Source organism: Balaenoptera acutorostrata, chromosome X, assembly GCF_949987535.1.
Source record: "Balaenoptera acutorostrata chromosome X, mBalAcu1.1, whole genome shotgun sequence".
In the NCBI taxonomy this organism is placed as follows: domain Eukaryota; kingdom Metazoa; phylum Chordata; class Mammalia; order Artiodactyla; family Balaenopteridae; genus Balaenoptera; species Balaenoptera acutorostrata.
The window spans coordinates 62,925,980-62,945,259 of record NC_080085.1 but is presented as its reverse complement, the minus strand read 5'-3'; the positions used below and the strand labels follow the sequence as shown (position 1 = coordinate 62,945,259).

The 19,280-nt window shown below is 36.8% G+C and overlaps 2 protein-coding genes across 5 annotated transcripts in view; both read left to right on the top strand.

The window, feature by feature from the left end:
- Positions 1 to 19,280, top strand: part of PHKA1 (phosphorylase kinase regulatory subunit alpha 1) — a 137,145-nt gene that overhangs the window by 91,702 nt on the left and 26,163 nt on the right. For all 4 annotated transcript variants that reach the window (XM_057537816.1, XM_057537815.1, XM_057537814.1 and 1 more), the window contains 5 exons: positions 8,142 to 8,220; positions 10,180 to 10,346; positions 12,736 to 12,912; positions 14,493 to 14,584; positions 14,943 to 15,082. In XM_057537816.1, coding sequence (XP_057393799.1) covers positions 8,142 to 8,220; positions 10,180 to 10,346; positions 12,736 to 12,912; positions 14,493 to 14,584; positions 14,943 to 15,082 — 655 coding nt within the window. The remainder of the gene's footprint in view (positions 1 to 8,141; positions 8,221 to 10,179; positions 10,347 to 12,735; positions 12,913 to 14,492; positions 14,585 to 14,942; positions 15,083 to 19,280) is intronic.
- On the top strand, positions 6,675 to 7,355 carry LOC103017302 (60S ribosomal protein L31-like). The gene has a single exon (XM_057537817.1). The coding sequence runs from the start codon at positions 6,832 to 6,834 to the stop codon at positions 7,204 to 7,206; it is 375 nt and encodes a 124-aa protein (XP_057393800.1). The 5' UTR covers positions 6,675 to 6,831; the 3' UTR covers positions 7,207 to 7,355.

The following is a 19,280-nucleotide window of genomic DNA, read 5'->3' as shown; positions in this document are numbered from 1 at the left end:
ACAAAATAATTAAAGATATAGAGGATTAACAGACTTGATTTTTGTGTTTATGGGTGTATGTGAAAGTATACCCAGAAAGACAGAATACACAAAGAATGTTTATTTTTTTAAAGTAGAAATAATATAGATGATATTGCCAGATATAGCACATAAAACTAATTAAAACAAAAATAATTTCTTAAAAACCTGACCATGAAGGAATTAAAATTTTTGCAAATAATTCTTTGATTAAAGAGGAAATCAAATTTGAAATTATATAGTCTTTTAAAATGAAAAATGATACCACTACTAATCAAAACTTAAGAGATTTGGCCAAAGTCATATTTAGAAATTTTCATATTCTTGAATATTTTCACTTTTGAAAAAAAAAAAGAGTTCTGTTTCCAGACAAAAAGGAATAGACTCACTTCTCCTTATTCTTCCTGCTAAGTACAGCTAAAAACCCTGGACATTACTATAATACAAACATAAGAAGACTCTGTAAGTTGGAAAAAAGAAGGGAGACTGGCTAGGGACTTTGAACCTAAGAAATGACACAGCAGTGAATTTCCTGGGTTTTCCTTCTGCCTCATATATCCTGGACTGGGTGCTGGAGAAGTTATCATCCCAGAAACACAAATGGGTACAGATTTTAAAAGGTCCAGGAAAGACCTTCTCCCTCTAGCCAAAGGAACAGGAAAGGGACAGCCTAGCCAGACAGAAAACTTCTAGACAATAAATGTGTTCTAATCTACCCAAATACCACAGAAAAAAACTACAGCCCCATTCCCATCCCTATCAGCGAGACTGAGTGGGGAACCTAGACTACTGCCTTCACACAGTTGTGAAGAGGTGCCGCCTCCCTCCTTAGGGATAGTGTCTGAGAAGAACTAGTGGGGAGCTTAGACTTTCATCCTTACTGAACAGTAGAGGAACTCCTTCCACACCCACCTAGCAGTAACAAGGCAGTGCTCCCTTCCCTGCTGCACAATATCAGAGGAGACTTGCTGAATCAGAAGATTCAATAAGATCCACAGTCTTGTAAGATGATACCCCAAACTTCCAGAATACAATACAAAATCACTCATACCAATGCCCAGGAAAATCTCAACTTCAATGAGAAAAGATGATCAACAGATACCAATACCAGGATGACAAAGATGTTGGAATTACAACAAAGATTTTAAGGCAGTCATCATAAAAATACTTTACCAAGCAATTACAACCACACTTTAAACTTGAAAGTAGGAAGTCTCGGCAAGGAAATTGAAGAGGTGGAGAACCAAATGAAAGTTTTAGAATTGAAAACTATAATAACTGAAATGAAAAACTTACTAGATAGGCTCAGTAGCAGAATGAAGAAAATAGACTGAACTTGAAGATAGAACTGTAGAAGTGAGCAAGAGTAAAAACAGACTGAAAAATATGAACAGAGCCTCAGAGACCTATGGGACTAATAATGAAACATCTAGCATTCATGTTATGAGTCCCAGAAGGAGAGGAAAAAGAATATAGGGCTGAAAAAAGTATTCCAACTAATTATGGCTGAAAAAAATGGCAAAAGGCATAAACCTACAGATTCAAAAAGCTGAGAGAGTCCCAAACAGGAAAAACCCAAAGAAATCCATGCCAAAACATAATGATCAAACTCCTGAAAGTTAAAGAAAAAGAAAAAATCCTGAAAGCAGTAAGAGAATGATACACTGTCTATATGGGAAAACAACTAGAATGACAACAGATCTCATCAAAAACCCTGGAGAACAGAGGAAAGTGGCATAACATTTTTCAGGTGCTTAAAGAAAAGAATTAATAAACTAAGAATTCTGTATCCAGTTAAAATGTACTTCAAGAATAAAGGGAAAAAAGACATTCTCAGGTGAAGCAAAACTAAATGAATTTGTCTGAAGGAGATCTGCTCTAAAAGAATAGCTTAAAGGAAGTTCTTGAAATAAAAAGGAAATAATGCAAGATGGAATGTTGGAACATCAAGCAAGAAAAACAACAGTTGAAAGAGTAAGAATACAGGTAAATACAATAGACTTTCTCCACTTCAATTTTCTAAATTATGTTTGACGTTTGAAGCAAAAATCATAACACTGTCTGATATGGTTCTCAAAGTATGTGGAGGAGATCTTTAATGCAGTTATATATTGGGGGAGGTAAGGGACTGAAAAGGAATTAAGTTTTTTCCAAGCATAAACATTGTAAAGCAATTATACTCCAATAAAGATGTAAAGATGTAAAGATGTTCTGGAAGTCCTAGCCACGGCAATTAGAGAAGAAAAAGAAATAAAAGGAATATAAATTGGAAAAGAAGAAGTAAAGCTGTCACTTTTTGCAGATGACATGATACTATACATAGAGAATCCTAAAACTGCCACCAGAAAACTGCTAGAGCTAATTAATGAATATGGTAAAGTTGCAGGATACAAAGTTAATGCACAGAAATCTCTTGCATTCCTATACACTAATGATGAAAAATCTGAAAGAGAAATTATGGAAACACTCCCATTTACCATTGCAACAAAAAGAATAAAATACCTAGGAATAAACCTACCTAGGGAGACAAAAGACCTGTATGCAGAAAACTATAAGACACTGATGAAAGAAATTAAAGATGATACCAACAGATGGAGAGATATACCATGTTCTTGGATTGGAAGAATCAACATTGTAAAAATGACTATACTACCCAAAGCAATCTACAGATTCAATGCAATCCCTATCAAATTACCAATGGCATTTTTTATGGAGCTAGAACAAGTCATCTTAAAATTTGTATGGAGATACAAAAGACCCCGAATAGCCAAAGCAGTCTTGAGGGAAAAAAAACAGAGCTGGCAGAATCAAACTCCCTGACTTCAGACTATACTACAAAGCTACAGTAATCAAGACAATATGGTACTGGCACAAAAACAGAAACATAGATCAATGGAACAACATAGAAAGCCCAGAGATAAACCCACGCACCTATGGTCAACTAATCTATGACAAAGGAGGCAAAGATATACAATGGAGAAAAGACAGTCTCTTCAATAAGTGGTGCTGGGAAAACTGGACAGCTACATGTAAAAGAATGAAATTAGAATACTCCCTAACACCATACACAAAAATAAACTCAAAATGGATTCGAGACCTAAATGTAAGACTGGACACTATAAAACTCTTAGAGGAAAACATAGGAAGAACACTCTTTGACCTAAATCACAGCAAAATCTTTTTTGATCCACCTCCTAGAGTAATGGAAATAAAAACAAAAATAAACAAATGGGTCTTAATGAAACTTCAAAGCTTTTGCACAGCAAAGGAAACCATAAACAAGACGAAAAGACAACCCTCAGAATGGGAGAAAATATTTGCAAACGAATCAATGGACAAAGGATTAATCTCCAAAATATATAAACAGCTCATTCAGCTCAATATTAAAGAAACAAACACCCCAATCCAAAAATGGGCAGAAGACCTAAATAGACATTTCTCCAAAGAAGACATACAGACGGCCATGAAGCACATGAAAAGATGCTCAACATCACTAATTATTAGAGAAATGCAAATGAAAACTACAATGAGGTATCACCTCACACCAGTTAGAATGGGCATCATCAGAAAATCTACAAACAACAAATGCTGGAGCGGGTGTGGAGAAAAGGGAACCCTCTTGCACTGTTGGTGGGAATGTAAATTGATACAGCCACTATGGAGAACAATATGGAGGTTCCTTAAAAAACTAAAAATAGAATTACCATATGACTCAGCAATCCCACTACTGGGCATATACCCAGAGAAAACCGTAATTCAAAAAGACACATGCACCCGAATGTTCATTGCAGCACTATTTACAATAGCCAGGTTATCGAAGCAACCTAAATGCCCATCAACAGACGAATGGATAAAGAAGTTGTGGTACATATATACAATGGAATATTACTCAGCCATAAAAAGGAATGAAATTGAGTCATTTGTTGAGACGTGGATGGATCTAGAGACTGTCATACAGAGTGAAGTAAGTCAGAAAGAGAAAAACAAATATCGTATATTAACGCATGTATGTGGAACCTAGAAAAATGGTACAGATGAGCTGGTTTGCAGGGCAGAAGTTGAGACACAGATGTAGAGAACAGACATATGGACACCAAGGGGGGAAAACTGCGGTGAGCTGGGGATGGTGGTGTGCTGAATTGGGCAATTGGGATTGACATGTATACACTGATGTGTATAAAATTGATGACTAATAAGAACCTGCAGTATAAAAAAACAAACAAAACAACTAATACTAAACTTTCATTGGGTTATTTGTATGGAAATATGTTAATATAAATGTTTCAGACATTACATGAAATTTCTAAAAATCTTACATGTTCTGGTATAATGTTATAAGTCATAATCCTAGTTATTACTTTAAAATGTATATCTCAGAAATAACTAATTTTCTTGTCACCTGCATTATTATGAACTTTCATCAAATCTTTAACCATGGTCATTTTTAAGTCTTTTGTCATTTACAGACAGTTCTGGGTGTACTCTGATGCTTTTGCAAATATGTTCCTATAAAAGGGTTTCATCTTCAAGGAATTCATGGAAAAGACTCTGACAAGTTCAGGTTTCTGGTAACTGACTGTACTGCTGAACTGAATGAATAAGCATTTTCAGAACTCTAATGAAAAACTGATGAACTCATAAAAGTGATAACAAAAGATCAAGATGAAAAAAAATTAATTACATGGGAGTGAGTGAACTGATGAGGATGAGTATAATTTTTGTGACTTTCTGTTTGAATTTTAAAAAAATCCCACAAGGACTCAGAGGCAAAGAATATACAAATCAATTTTCACTGCGAAGTAAAGGAGCTGTTACAGTGGAGGATTACTGGACTGAATGTGAATATTATGACATAGTATGAGTGTGTTTCATGTTTGGTAATTGCAATCATTGTTGCTTTTGTTGTGGTCATCCATGTACAATGCTTGGTGTCAGTCTATTTATCTCTTGTAAAAATAAAATACAGTGCGTGTGTGTGAAAAAAAATAAAATAAAATAAATAAAAATAAAAAAGGAAATAAGGTTTTTACACATCACTTTAAACTCGTGAAATGTTGGCACTAATAGACAGTGATATATGTATAATACATGTTTGTATATATTATGTAATACCTAGGGTAACCACTAAGAAGTCTATACAAGGAGATAAAGTAAAAAACACTATAGATAAAATGGAATTCTTGTGTTTTAGAAAGCAGGAATTAAAAATAGAAGAACAGAGGAACAAACAGAAAACAATAAGTAAAATGGCAGACTCATTCCTAATATATCAATAATTACATTAACTGTAAATAGCCTAAATACACCAATTAAAGACTGAGATTGGCAGAGTAGATTTAAAAATGACCCACATATACGCTGTCTCCATGAGATTCACTTCATATGTAACAATATAGATAGACTAGAATAAAATAACGGAAAAAATATGCCATGTAAAATTAATTTTAAAAATCAGAAGTGGCCATATTAATATCTGATAAAATAGACTTCATAATAAAGAGAAAAAATATAGATAATAAAAATAATGTTAAGAATGAGGAAGGGGATATAGCAACAGAAATGGAGGAGTCTAAAACTAACACACCATTGTAAAGCAATTATACTCCAATAAAGATGTTAAAAAAAAACAAGAAATGGAGGAGTCTTTACAAATTATAAAAGAATACCAAATACAATTTTATAAATCTAGATAAAATTGACAAATTTCTAGAAAAGTAAATAGTATAAGAATAAGCTTAAGAAATAGAGACACAGATATAGAGAACAAACTTATGGATACCAAGGGGGAACAAGGGGGTGGGATGAATTGGGAGATTGAGATTGACATATATACACTACTATGTATAAAATAGATAACTAATGAGAACCTACTGTATAGCACAGGGAAACTACTCAGTGCTCTGTGGTGACCTAAATGGGAAGGAAATCTGACAAAGAGAGGGTATACGTATACGTATAACTGATCCATTTTGCTGTACAGCAGAAACTAACACAACATTGCAAAGCAACTATACCCCAATAAAAATTAATTTAAAAAAGAATAAGCTTAATAAGAAATATGCATAAAACTATGTAAAAAATTATAAAGCTAATAAAAAACATAAAAGAAGATTTTAATTACTAGAGAGACATACCATGTTGCTAGATGGAAGTAGTTAATATTGAGAAGATGTTCATTCTTATTAAATTAATCTATCAATTCAGTGAATTCCAAATCAAAATAAAGACAAATTTTTATGAACAAGCTGAATCTAAATTGCATATGGACGAGAAAATGTACCAGAATAACCAGATTTTTTAAAAACTAAAAACAAGAGAAGATAGATCCATTGGAATTACAATAATGATAAAGACAGCAATACAAATAGCAGCAAAAGAATATAAATAAATACATTTGGGAAAATCATTCATTTAGGCCTGCTACTTTACATTTTATACAAAATTAAATTCTAAATAGATTAAACAGCTAAGCAACAAGAAAAACTATAAAAGAGAAGAAAGTATGGGAGAATGTTTTTGTGATCTTGGGCTGAAGAAAGCTGTACTTTGCAAGACGCAGAAAGGAAAACTTGACAGATTTTAAAACATGAAAATCTAAATTAATCTTTGTTTCTAAATAAATACTTTATACAAAAATGAAGTGTGGTTGAGGCTGAAAGACAAATAATAAAGTAGATAAAATATTTGCCATACATATGATAGAGAAAAGGGTAATAGTCACAAAACATAAAGAGGCCTTGAAAGTCAATTGAAAAAAAAAAGATTATTTATTTAAAACATGGGAAAAGAGCTTTCCAACCCAAACCTGGCAGAATGGCTCCTGCAAAGAAGGGTGGCGAGAAGAAGGGCCAGTCCGCCATCAACGAGGTGGTGACCAGAGAATACACTATCATCATTCACCAGCGCATCCATGGAGTGGGTTTCAAGAAGCATGCCCCTCGGGCACTCAAAGAAATCCAGAAATTTGCCATGAAGGAGGTGGGAACTCCAGATGCACACATTGACACTGAGCTCAACAAAGCTGTCTGGGCCAAAGGAATAAGGAATATCCCATACGGTGTCCATGTGCGGTTGTCCAGAAAACGTAATGAAGATGAAGATTCACCAAACAAGCTCTATACGTTGGTTACCTATGTACCTGTCACCACTTTCAAAAATCTGCAGACAGTTAATGTGGATGAGAACTAACGGCTGATTGTCAAAGTTTTCGAACCACCAAAAAAAAAAATAAATGGGAAAAGAACATGAACAGGCAATTCATAAAAGAAATACAAATAGCCAGTCTATACATGAAAACATGCTCAATCTTACTAGTACTAAAATTAAAACAATGTATTTTTTTCATGTATCAGATAAACAAAGATTTAAAAGATTATTAACACCATTGTTGTTAAAGATGTGGGGAAACAATCACTTTCTATACTGATGGTAGACATAGTGGCACAACTTTTTTAGTGCGCAGTTTGGCAGTCTATAAAGTTTTTAGTAAGTGTTCCCTTTGTTCTAACAGTTCTACTTGTAAGAATTTATCCTAAGGAAATAATAGAAAAATTGCATCACAGTGTTGCTTATAATACAACAGTCTAAATATCTGTTATGGAATCATTTTTACCTTTTGCAAAGAATTAGTTAGAAAAAGTGGATCACAAAAGAGTATGTGTAGTATGATCCCCTTCACATAAAGGTGGATAATTGTTAGCCTTCTAAATATTTTTTATGCCTACCCACATACACACACGTAAACCAAAGCTCATTGGATGAGATAATGTATAAAATGTTCAGCACAGTACTCGGCACATAACATTCAACATATGGTTGCTGTTGTTATTATTGTCAGCATTCAGTAATCATTCTGTGTTCTGCAATCATGCAATGTGCTAAGTACTTACAATAAATAAGATACTGTCTGTGAGGAACTCTCCTCTCTTGGTCATCATCCCTTACCATTTCCCATTCTGCAGCATCATTGGCTCTCAGATGAAGTGTTGAAATACAGGGTGGTCAACGAGGACTGTCTCATTTGTACCATCACCACCAGAAAGTTGGTTTAAAATAATTGAAAGATTCCCCTTATTTCAAAGTTAAAACCACAAAGATTGTTTTAAAATTCTCTTCATTTTAAGATGAAGGTGGAACCAGCTTGAATTCAAGTATCCTGGCAGCACTCCGAAAAATGCAGGATGGCTATTTTGGTGGGGCAAGGTAAGTGACCTGTATGCACTCAGTAGTGAAATGAAGTGAAATTTGCATGCTGGGTATAGTAATGGTAGACTTGTGATGCCTTTCTCTGTATCTTTAGCAACATATACCCATCCTATTCCAGGAGCTGGTGTTTGATAGATTGAATCAAGGAATTTAATGTTAAAGAGAACGGTTGGAATTTTTCCCCACCCTGTTCTTTGCCTACACCCCATAAATTCAGTGGATCAGGAAACTTACCCTGGAAGGAAGGAAGAATGGAAGGGAGGGAGGGAAGGAGGGAGGAAAGTAGGTTACTGGACTATTCAATTCTCACTGCTTTTCTTTTTTCCCTAAGTTTTTATTTTGAAAAATTTCAAGTAGACACAAATATTCAAGAATCTTATTGAATACCATATACCCTCCCTCAAGACTCACCTGTTAACATCTGTCCCACTTGTGTGTTCTCTCTCTCCCCCCTTCCCTCCCTTCCTTCCTCTCCTCCCTCCCTTCCTCTCCTCCCTCCCTTCCTCTCTTGTTCCCTACCCTTCTCCCTCTCTCACACATACATATGTGCACACGCACACACACACACACACACACACACAGGCACACACACTTTTTTCGCTAAAGTGTGTGAGAGTTAGTCAGAGATATCATGACTCTTCAACCCTAAATACTTCAGTTTCTGTCTTCTAAGAAAGAGGGCATTCTCATACATGACTACAATATAATCAGCACACTCAGAAAAGTTAATATTGATATGATACTATTATCTAATACAGAGTCCATATTCAAAATTACCCAGTTGTCTCAATAATGTTTTCCCATAGCTTTTTTCCCACTCCAGCTCCAATGAAAGATCACTCGTTGGCTTTTAGTTATTGTATCTCCTTGATGTCTTTTAATCTAGAGCAATTCCCCAGCTATTTGTTAATATTTCATTACAGTTTTCATTACAGTTTTAAAGAAAGAAGGTCAGTTATTTTACAGAATGTCTCTCAGTTTGTTTAAAATGTTATCTTCTGAGTTACTTTCCCCTGTCTGAGTTTACTCATTGGTGACCTCACAATGGACGTGTCTATTGCTTGCCAGCCCTTCCATGGGGAGAGTGCTTCTCTCCATATTCTTCATAATCCTCCATTCGTGTCTAGATTCCATTATCCTTTCTCCAACAGTCTTTGACCAAATGGCTTTAGCTTCCATTGATCAATCAGTTATTACTAATGGGGTTGTAAAATCATGATTCTGTGTTTCTATCATTCTTTGTACATGTATTAGTTGGAATCCTTCTGTTAAAAATATTAAAAAGCTCTCCCTTACCCCCTTTAATTTTGTAGTTTTATTGCCAGCATAGAGTCATAGATTCTTATTTTATATTTATGTCATGATTCATTCCAATTTCAGTGTACATATTATTCAAGATCTGGCCATTGGGAGCCCCCTCAAGCTGACTTCTTTAGAAAATCAGTATTATTGACTTTCCCTTTGGGTTTGGGTTTTGCAATTGGCTTTATAAGTAGGGGAAGATATGGCTTACAACCTACTATAATTCTTAAAATTGTCAGATACCGTTTTTTTCTTTTCAAAATGGTTTTTTTGAGTATTTTTTGAAATGATACAACAGATTTGTGGTGATTTATCTTCATTCTGTCCTAGCTTCTCTTGCAGCCAATGGAAGTTTTTGCCAGATATTTGGCAGAGTTAGCAATGTAGTATGTGGCAGTGAAAGAGAGCAAAACTGGTCTGCTGGTGGATTGTGAACCCATTAATTGTAGTCTTTATTAACATAGTACCCTAACCTATACTACACTATGTCTAGGAGTGCTGTAAATTTTCACTTTTACAAAATTTGTACTAATGTATAAACATTAGTAATCCCCCAACAGAGCATTCTAGGTATCCTTTTTATCACTAAACTGTGTTGTTTTGGAAATGATTTCCTCTGATCTTCTGTTTTCTGTTTACCCTCTTAATTGTCAGGATTCAAACAGGTAAACTGTCAGAGTTTTTGACAACATCTTGCTGCACACATTTGAGCTTTATGGACTCTGGACCTGAGGGTAAATTGTACAGTGAAGATTATGATGCCTATGATAATGAGCTGGAATCTGGTGACTGGATGAATGGCTATGGTTCAACCAGTAATGGTAAGGAGGCTTCATAAATGCACTGGCCTTGCTGGACAAGAATACAAAGTATTGTTGAGCATCCTCCTTAATATTTCTCACTGCCAGCAGTCTCACTTCTATTTAATACACCTAGATTTCTACTTTTATTTGGCTTCACTTTTCATTCTTCTACTTACCTTTGGTTTCTGGTCTAATATCCCTGTGGTGATTGTGGAGTATAGAGTTGGACTATCCCTTACTAAGGTTAGGGGAGATTTCTCTCCCAGGTACATAAAATGACTCGTACTTTAAAAATGGGAGGAAGCAATGGTGAGTGAGAGATATTTAATCAAGTATGTAGTAGGAAAACTAGACATATACGTACTGCTTTTTGACATTAAAAAGCATAAAAAGTATAAAATTCCATCAGAGTTCTTTTATATAGACTATTATATAATATTCTATAATTTTATATTCTAACATATTCTATATATTCTAATTTTATATAGTTCTTTTATATAGAATATTATAGGGGTACATCAGAATCTCGGGGGAGTTCTGCATAGTTTGAAAAAGCCGATTTGGTACGCCTATTGCTTTCATATTACACCTAGACAAATAACGCAGAACAAAATCTAATTGGCTTCTAGGAATACAAAGATGATATAGTGAGAAAGCATCATGGGGGCCTGAGAAACACCCTAAAGTGTTAAAATGCTGACCTAGGCAGGGCAAACATTACATTATTTGAATCCCACAGAGAGAAGGGCCAGTGGGAGTGAATTATTGTTCTAGTTATGTAAAACATGGTTTGCCTGCTTTCACTGTCTGGTTTTCTGACTGTTACCCTATATCTTAAGGCAGCCAATTTCTTTATCTTAAGATTGGTGTGTTGGAGAGAAGAAAAATAAATAAATTAGCTTTCCTCAGTGAGCTAGCAAGCATAATCTCATATACAGTAAACCAAAACACTAGCAGTCAGAAGGACTATTTTCTCATTTGGGCTCAGCATTTACTCACCTAAGTACCATTTAATTCACTCTGTATTTGTTTTTGTAAGATCTAAAATAGTGTGAATTTCTTTGTTTGAAGAGTACATTAAATACAAGGTTATTTCCTGTTATCAGTAATACCCAAAGTCATGATATCTATCTTGGCATAAGCTGAAATATTTTGAAAACCAAATAAGACTGATCATATATTGAGGTTGTTTGCTATTACATAGGTAGTTGTGATTTATATCTGTAGCACTCATTCTCTTAGATTGCTTTCTTAAATATATCTCTTTAATGATATGTTTTACTAAGCTTGATATTATGCATTCTGAGTCACTTTCCCCTGTCTGGGTTTACTCATTGGTGTCCTCACAATGGACGTGTCTATTGCTTGCCAGCTCTTCCATGGGGAGAGCGCTTCTCTCCATATTCTTCATAATCCTCTACTCAAGTGTCTAGATTGTATTCAAGGTTATAATATTTGTCATTACGATGTCACTGAGTATGAGGTCCACTCCTGCAGCTCTGCTAGTTCCCATTAGTCACATCAGAGAATAGAAAGACATCTGGAGAGTTACCCAGAGGTAATCAAAATCCAGATGATACATGACTGACATAGCAAACTTCAGTACTGATCCAAACATTGGGCTTTTCCAACTATAAATGTTGCAAGTGTTCATGTAAAATCTGAAATGTTAAGCAGCCACAAGATATATGTATTTTTTTTGGTTTCCGTTATCCATAGTCAGAGATAATGTTATAGAAGGTGTGGGGGGGAGGGAGAGACCAAAAGGATAAGGACTATATCTGTCTTCTTCAGCACTGGAACCTCAGCACCTAGTACACCACCTGGTCCATAGTGGGCAATAAATATTTGGTGAATAAGTGAAGGGGGTAACAAAAAAGACCAATGTGTGGTCAGTAGTCCTTTTGACACCAGTGCCACATGGAGCTTGTTCTTTCTTTAGCAATTGTAGCTGCCATTTGTGGAATCTGTCTGTTTTCAGGTAGGCTCAATGTTTAGTAGATTTTTGCCCTTCCCCACAAGTCTCCTCATACCAGTGAGACTCAAAGGGCCCTGTTCTACTCCTCCTCCACCACAACTGCCACCACCACTACCATCACACACACATACATAGATTATGAAATGCTCCACCTGGCCTATAATAAGCTCATACTACTTTCAGGGAACCTAATATTGTCTCAACAAAGTTGAAGAACAGGTGGATCCTGGTAAGTGGCTACAGTTTCTGAATAGTAAAGCTACGAGATTGTATAATGATCACCAACTCCTTTCCCCCATGAGCTAAAACAACCTGGTTTTGGTGCTGTGTTGTGGGCACAGGAGTCAGTCATTCTGTTTGGTGGGGTAGATTGTGAAGTAACTAAAATGTTTATTTTTTTCTCTCCCCCTCCCCCCACTAACCTCGCAGCTCGCTGTGGTGATGAAGTTGCTCGTTATTTAGATCACCTTTTGGTGCACACTGCTCCCCATCCTAAAGTAGCCCTTACCTCACAGAAGGGAGGGCTAAATCGGTTCCGAGCTGCTGTGCAGACAACCTGCGATTTAATGTCCTTGATGACCAAGGCCAAGGAGCTGCATGTACAGAGTGAGTAATGCCATGACTCACTGGAGTCAGGAACAGGATGACATGAAGCCCAGGATGGGGGTGGGGTGTTTATTACAGTGTAGGCAGGAACTTTGTTTTGTTCACTGCTTTATCCCCAGCATCTCCGACAGCACCTAGAACATATTAGTTGCTCAAATATTTGTAAAATTAATGAATTTTTACAATTAAAAATGGGTAATTAATGGGTATAGTTTTGCTATAGATAGTGCTGTGTAGTCTGGTTTAACCAGTTACATAGCAAGAAGAGACAGAACAAGAGACATGGAGCATATTCAATTTTAACATCAAAGTATTAAAATGCGGAAAGGATTTTTTCCTCCTTTGGAAAAGTCACTAATTTGGAAGTAATTTTATTTAAAGGGAAAGCATTGCAGACTATTACAAGATAGCCTTGCAATGGAAAGGGAGATATTCTCCCTTAATTAAGCTAAATCTGGTTCCTTAGGCCAGCTGTAACTTATACAGTCAGTTGTTCCAGCAGTGTAGAGCTGTATTTGTCAACTACAGTATCATTCTTCAACAGCTTTACCATTCTTCTCCCCAAGACTACTATCCTCCCTCAGTAGTATTCACAGTGGAGAATGTCTTCTACCACACATTGCCAGGAGTAGTCATGGTTCCTAACAGTGTTCATTACCTGTATGATAGCTACATATGAAGGGACAGAAGGGCTCCTTGGCCACACCTAGAGGACCTAAATGTTAACATTTCACAGATGATGAGAATGATTGAGATGCATGATCTTACTGTCTAAAATTTTATTGACCATTACTAACCAAAGATATTAAACATGATCATTGGGGAATCATTTAACAGTTAGAAAAGGGAAAAGCTTAGCATACATAGCCTTTGCGTATGCTTCCTTGACAAAGGGCTTATGCAAAGACATCAGCTTTATTAAGTTATACTTCTTGATTGTGAATCAGGAAACTTGAGCTTAATTCCCAGCTCTGCTACTTACTTGCTTGAACAGTTATCTGAGCTCTGTATCTCTCTTTCTGTATCTGTAAAATGGCAAAAATGACAAGAGAGTCTCTCCTTAGAGGTTATGGTAAGTGTTTCAACAATGAACTGTAAGTAAAAATCTTAGGAATATCTCAAAGTTGGTCAGCCACTACATTTTTTGATTCCCTAGATAGGGTCATCCATTTATCTGTTCTCAAGCAATTCCAACTGCTAGCGGCCAGATATTCTTCTGGGAGAGTCCAGAAAATATAAAATGTAACTGGGTTCTTTCTGTTATATGTGGTAGTCTATTAAAGTATCAGTGATAGCACCATTGTGGTATTGATTACGTTCGTAGAATTTAATATTATATGTCCAGCTGATGCTATAATTCTAGATATTCCATTCAAAATATGTTTATTGATTGATTGAATATCCTTTGATTTATCTGACCTTCATACTTCTTTTCTTTGCTATTACCAAGAAAGAGTAAATTTCTCATTCTTGTTCTATAAAGAACCAACCCATATGTAACTTCATTGTTGAGGTCAACTGTGCATTTTTATTAATCTCTTAATTATCTAAGCTTTTCCATAAATATCAACCTCTTGCAGATGTACACATGTATCTTCCTACAAAGATATTTCAGGCTTCCCGGCCTTCACTCAACTTACTTGACTTACTTCATGCACCACAAGAGGACCAGGTAAATTTGCACAGGAGGTATTTCTATCAGCTTTTTGCAAAACTGCCATTCTTACAGAAAATAATAGAACTAGCCATTATGGTTTCTGCTAGTAACTGGTGGTAGGCAAAATGCCACCATGGTGAAGACATATGTCCTTTTTAGTTCACTTTTTAAATGGTCAAGTTTTTCTAGTCAGGCTTAAGAAAACTAGATTGCTGTATCATACATTCTGAAGGTGTCATTGTTTTTGCTTTACTTTTTGTCAAAATTTAGCAAACTCTTATGGAAAAGGTTTAGAAAGTGAAAAGATCAGCACTCTAGGGCATTATTTAAGGTGATCACTTGTGGATTTTTTTTGTCTTTTCTCAAACTAAAGGTTCCCTCTGTTCGTGTAGAAATACATCTTCCTAGACACCCGTCTGGGGAAGTGGACTTCAAAGCACTGGTTTTACAGTTGAAGGAGACCTCCAGCTTACAGGAGCAAGCTGATATCCTCTACATGCTATATACTATGAAGTAAGTGATGGATATTATCAATCTACTTTCATGATCATATAGAAAAGAAGTATAGCATAGTAAATATAGCACTGCTCTGGAGTCTCACTGATGTGGATTTGAATAGTTTTGCAACCTACCTACTGTGTAACTTTAAAGTCTCAATTGTCCTCATTTATAAAATTTGGATTATACCTACCTCATAGAATTGTTGTAAAGATTAAAACAAGATAAAATATCTGCAGTCTCTGGGAATAAAGACACAGACCTACTAGAGAATGAACTTGAGGATATGGGGAGGGGGAAGGGTAGGATGTGACAAAGTGAGAGAGTGGCATGGACATATATACACTACCAGACGTAAAATAGATAGCTAGTGGGAAGCAACCGCATAGCACAGGGAGATCAGCTCTGTGCTTTGTGACCACCTACAGGGGTGGGATATGGAGGATGGGAGGGAGGGAGATGCAAGAGGGAAGAGATATGGGAACATATGTATATGTATAACTGATTCACTTTGTTATAAAGCAGAAACGAACACACCATTGTAAAGCAATTATACTCCAATAAAGATGTTAAAAAAATATCTGCAGTCTCTAATACAATGCCTGGTACATAGTAAGTGACTAATAACGTAAACATTATTATCATTATTATGGTTATTTTAAGCCTCCATTATTTGGTAAAATCTATAGATAAATAAATTTTTAACTCAAAAGAAGTAAGAATATGGAGGCTTACAGGAAAAAAAAAGTAGCATTAGTGAGTGTTTGCTATGTGTCAGGCATCCTCTGCTAGGTACATTTTATCTAGGTACCCCTAACTCTAGGTACCTTGAACTCCTCTCTCCTGTCCCCCAAATTCCCCCACAAAATTACCTGTTCTTCCTCATTTATTCATGTTGTCAGCACCCTGAAGAGGCAGGATGGACCCCCGCCCTCCCCTAATTTGTTTTGGATGTCAAGACTGATGATGCCACACAAATACCAGAAGGGTGTGGGTCCTTAAAAAGCAGGGAAAGAGGCTGGATTTGGAATTTTATTATGATCAGGAGGTGAGGCTGGGATGAGGGTTCATTCTCAACGGCACCAAAAGAGGGAACACTCAGACTTTTTTATCAACTTGCTCAGACGTAGGCTGGAAAGGAAAGGGGAGTGGTAGGACTTGAAAGCAGTCAGCAGTCAAATATCAAAAATGGAGTTGCTTCTATGAAATTCTCCATCTCTATTGTTGGAATCAACACCTACCTAATCATCAAGCCTTCTCCCTATATCCAGTTAATCACCAAGTCTGTCCAGTTTTACCTCTAAATATTTATCTTCTGCATCTCTAATATTGCTGCCTTCATTCAGGCCTATGTCTCTCCCTAGGACTGTTGCTACAGTTTCCTAACAAGTCTTTCTACTTCAATCTAGTTTTCCTCAAACACATCCTCAACAGAGGAGGGAGAGTAACTTTGATGATATTGCTGAAATGCCCAGGCTTATACAAAAGTAGAGAGAATAGTGTGATGAACACTTTTGGACCCATCTTCCAGCCTGAACAACTATAAACTCATGGTTAATCTTGTCACATCTATATTCTCATTCTCTCTTCCCCCTGGATTATTTTGAAGAGGATACCAAACATTTTATCATTTTATTCCTAAATATTTCAGTATTATTTCTAAAAGACAAAAACCTCTTAAAACATAACCACAATGGGACTTCTGGTTCTGGACAAGATAGAGTAAATGCATTTCTCTCTGTTCCTCCTGCTAGGTACAGGAGGACATTATTTATAAAACAAACATAACAAGATGTTGAAAGGTGGAGAGAAGGCGGCAGACTGACTAAGGACCTCATGATTCGAGGACTGAGAGGGTGCTGACATCCCCAGGTTTTCTTTGTTGCCTCACTGGGTGCTGGAGAAGCCAGCAGCCTGAAAAGGCCAGTCAGTGGGCACAGACAACAAAAGCCCTAAGGAAAACCCGTTCTTCCCAGACAAAGGGCTAGGAAAGAGGCACTCTAGCAACACAGACAACTTTTAAACAATAACCACTCTATTCCAGCCAAGCACCAGAGAAAAATCTGCGGTGCTACCCCTGTCAACAAAGGCTGAGTGGAAAGCCCAGACTTCTGCTCTCACCAAGGCAGGCACTGCTCCACCTTTCTCACTGCCAGGGGAGTGTCAAAGAAGGCTAGGTAGGGATCTGGAACTTTCATCCCCTCTAGGTGGTAATGAAGTCCCCTTGGCCTGACTCCAGAGCCTATGCCATTTCCATCAGATTATGGTGTTTAATGAGTAAGTAAAAAAGGAAGCTGAAAAGCCCACCAGCACTAAAGTCAAAGTTTTACACATCCAATTTTATTAAAAATAGCCCAAACATATTTTAAGCCATTTAGGGCCTGCCTGCTTTGCATCCTCCTCAAAACTCAACCTGCATCTGCTAGCAAGAGATAAGCCCTGGGCCATGAGTGTCCCAAACCATTGCTGCCATTCAGAGCTTTCTAACCTAGAGCCTCCCCACAGTGCTACTGAGGGACTACACCTAGACCTGTAACCCCCCTCCTCCCCTCTTCCCTGGGAGTTCCCTTGCCCTCCTCCTGTTATGGATGGTAGAACTTGTGCCTTATATAAGCCTCCTGACAGTCTGATGCTGTGAGGGACTTCCCCTCTCATACAACCCTGTCCAAGTGCCAACTGTTAAAGCTTGTTATGTGCTACTACCAAGAAAAAGACATGGGTTTTATTACTCCGATACCTTTATTCCTTTCCTTTTTCCTTTAGGGTAAGGCAGTCTGTTCAAAAAGTATTAGTTGAATACTTATGTGCCAGGCACAATGCTAAATGCAGAGTAGTGAAAAGATAGAGAAGGTGAGAAGAGATAAGGGTTAAGGACAGAATGACTAATGACTGTAGCTTGAATGAAAACTGAAGATTCAACAGGGTCATTGGGATAGGCAAGCAAAGGCTTGAAACACTCATGCTTTCCTACCAATTCAGATGATCCATGGTTGACTGCCAACTCTTCCACTCCTAACACATGAGTTTTCTTCATCTAATCCTGTACATACTAACTTCACCATAACATCTGATCAAAACCTGTAATCTCACTAGAACTAGTACTCTAGTATCAAACCACTTGAGTAGATTGTTTGATGTGCTGCATGGTTTTTAATACACTTGGAATTCTGCCCAGTATCCCTTGTGGATTTGAGTAGAAACTGGGAGGTGGGGTTTCCTATGTCTATTGACTAGTATTCCTTCTGTGAGTTGTCTGTTCATAACCATTGTTTGCTCTCCATTGGATTATTTATATTTTTCTTATAGTAATAGTATATATTACTATTTTGTTTGTTATATTTGTTGTAGATATTTTGTCCAAGGTATTTGTGTTTTAACTTTGTTCATATGCTTTTCTCTATGCAAAAGTTTCGGGGTTTTTTAAAAATATTTATTTATTTACTTATTTGGCTGCACTGGGTCTTAGTTGCGGCACGCAACATCTTCGTTGTGGCGTGGGGGATCATTAGTTGTGGTACGTGGGATCTTTAGTTGCAGCATGTGGTGTCTAGTTCCCTGACCAGGGATCGAGCCCGGGCCCCCTGCATTGGGAGCGTGGAGTCTTAACCACTGGACCACCAGGGAAGTCCCAAAAGTTTTGTTTTATATAGTCTTTTCTTTTTTGGCTTCTGAGTTTCTTATCATGCATGGGGAGAACCTTCTCCCCTCCCAGAATTTAAAAATATTTTAAATACCTTCAAGAATTTTAAAAAATTTAAGTCCTTAATCTACTCAGAATTCATTTTTATATGTCTTCTTACTCAACATGTCTAAAGTCAAATTCAGTCTTTACCAGAAACCTACTACTGCCTGACGCTTTTCATGGTATTATCATTCTTTCAGTCACCCAGACTTGAAATTGTGTCAACACCTTCAAGTCCTTCTCATCCCCTGCCTCTCCCTACCACATCACCACCATTACTGTTGGGAATCAGTGACCAAACCTATATCCTCTATAATCTAACTTTCGACCTTTATCTACCATTGCTCCCCCATCACAATGTGAATACTGCCACCAAAACAGCCTGCTACTTATCACATCCAAAACAAAGCCTGTATATGACCACTTTCAGACCTTGGTTCATGTTTTTTCCTCTGTCTGGACTACTCTCCCTTTACCACATCCCATCTCTCCTCGTTGGAATTCTAGCTATCCATCAAGGCCTGGATCATC